The sequence below is a fragment of the Nicotiana sylvestris genome, chromosome 4, assembly GCF_000393655.2.
Source record: "Nicotiana sylvestris chromosome 4, ASM39365v2, whole genome shotgun sequence".
In the NCBI taxonomy this organism is placed as follows: domain Eukaryota; kingdom Viridiplantae; phylum Streptophyta; class Magnoliopsida; order Solanales; family Solanaceae; genus Nicotiana; species Nicotiana sylvestris.
The window spans coordinates 33,239,158-33,240,667 of NC_091060.1; the positions used below are offsets into that span (position 1 = coordinate 33,239,158).

At 44.0% G+C, this 1,510-nt stretch overlaps 1 protein-coding gene across 1 annotated transcript; it reads right to left on the reverse strand.

The window, feature by feature from the left end:
- Window positions 1-650: 650 nt before the first annotated feature.
- LOC138889401 (uncharacterized) lies at window positions 651-1,199 on the reverse strand. Its single transcript, XM_070172705.1, has one exon. It carries the CDS (start codon window positions 1,197-1,199, stop codon window positions 651-653), a length of 549 nt encoding a protein of 182 aa, XP_070028806.1.
- Window positions 1,200-1,510: the final 311 nt, after the last annotated feature.

The following is a 1,510-nucleotide window of genomic DNA, read 5'->3' on the forward strand; positions in this document are numbered from 1 at the left end:
CCAAGAAAGCTCTGAATCTCTGTGGTTGAGGACGATCTGGGACAACTCTAAACTATTTCTATCTTCTTTGGATCAACCTGAATACCCTCACTAGACACCACATGGACCAAGAACGCTACTGAACTGAGTCAATACTCACACTTGGAGAACATGGCATAAAGTTTCTCCTCCATTGGTCGTTGCAATACAACCCTCAAGTGCTGAGCGTGCTCCTCCTGGGTACGAGAGTACACCGGGATATCATCAATGAACACAATAACAAACGAGTTGAGATAAGGCCGAAACACGTAGTTCATCAAATGCATGAACGCTGCTGGGGCATTGGTCAACCCAAAAGACATCACAAGGAACTCATAATGACCATATCGGGTCCTGAAAGCTGTCTTAAGAATGTCCGAGTCCCTAATCTTCAACTTGTGATACCCTAACCTCAAATCAATCTTAGAGAACACCCTTGCTCCCTGAAGCTGGTCAAATAGATCATCAATACGAGGCAAAAGATACTTGTTCTTGATTGTGACTTTGTTCAACTGCATGTAATTAATGCACATTCTTATAGTGCCATCTTTCTTCTTCACAAATAGAACTGGTGCACCCCAAGGTGACACACTAGGCCGAATAAACCCCTTATCAAGGAGTTCTTGAAGTTGCTACTTCAATTCCTTTAACTCCATCGGTGCCATACGATACAGTGGAATAGAAATAGGCTGAGTGCCTAATACAAAATCAATGCCGAAGTCAATATCCCTGTCTGGCGACATACTCGGCAAGTCTGCAGGAAACACATCCAGAATATCTTGCACAACCAGAACTGAATCAATAGTAGGAATCTCTGCACTGATATCCCTCACAAAGGCCAAATAAGAAAGACAACCCTTCTTAACCATCCGCTGAGCCTTTAAGAAGGAAATTACTCTACTGGGAACATAGTCCAATGAACCTCGCCACTTAATTTGTGGCAACCCCGGTATAGCCAATGTTATCGTCTTAGCGTGATAGTCCAGAATAGCATGACACGGAGACAACCAATCCATGCCCAATATCTCATCAAAGTCAACCATACTAAGAAGCAACAGATCAACTCTAGTCTCTAATCCCCCAATAGTCACTACACACGACCTGTATACACGGTCCACAATAATAGTATCGCCCACCGGCATAGATACACCAACAGATGAAACTAGAAACTCGCGAGGCATGTTTAGATAATGAGCAAAATATGATGACACATATGAATAAGTTGAACCAGTGTCAAATAATACAGAAATATCTCGATGACATACGGAGATAATACCTGCGATCACTATGTCTGAAGCAATGACATCTAGTCTGGCAGGTAGTGCATAGAAACGGTCCTGACCACCACCTGATCGGCCTCCCTTTCTAGGACGACCCCTAGCTGACTAACCTTTACCCCGAGCTGGTTGGGCGGGTGGTGAAGTAACTGGTGCTGAAGTCAATGGCTGACTCCTCTGTTATGATAAACCTCTTGTAAGGCGTGGACAGTACC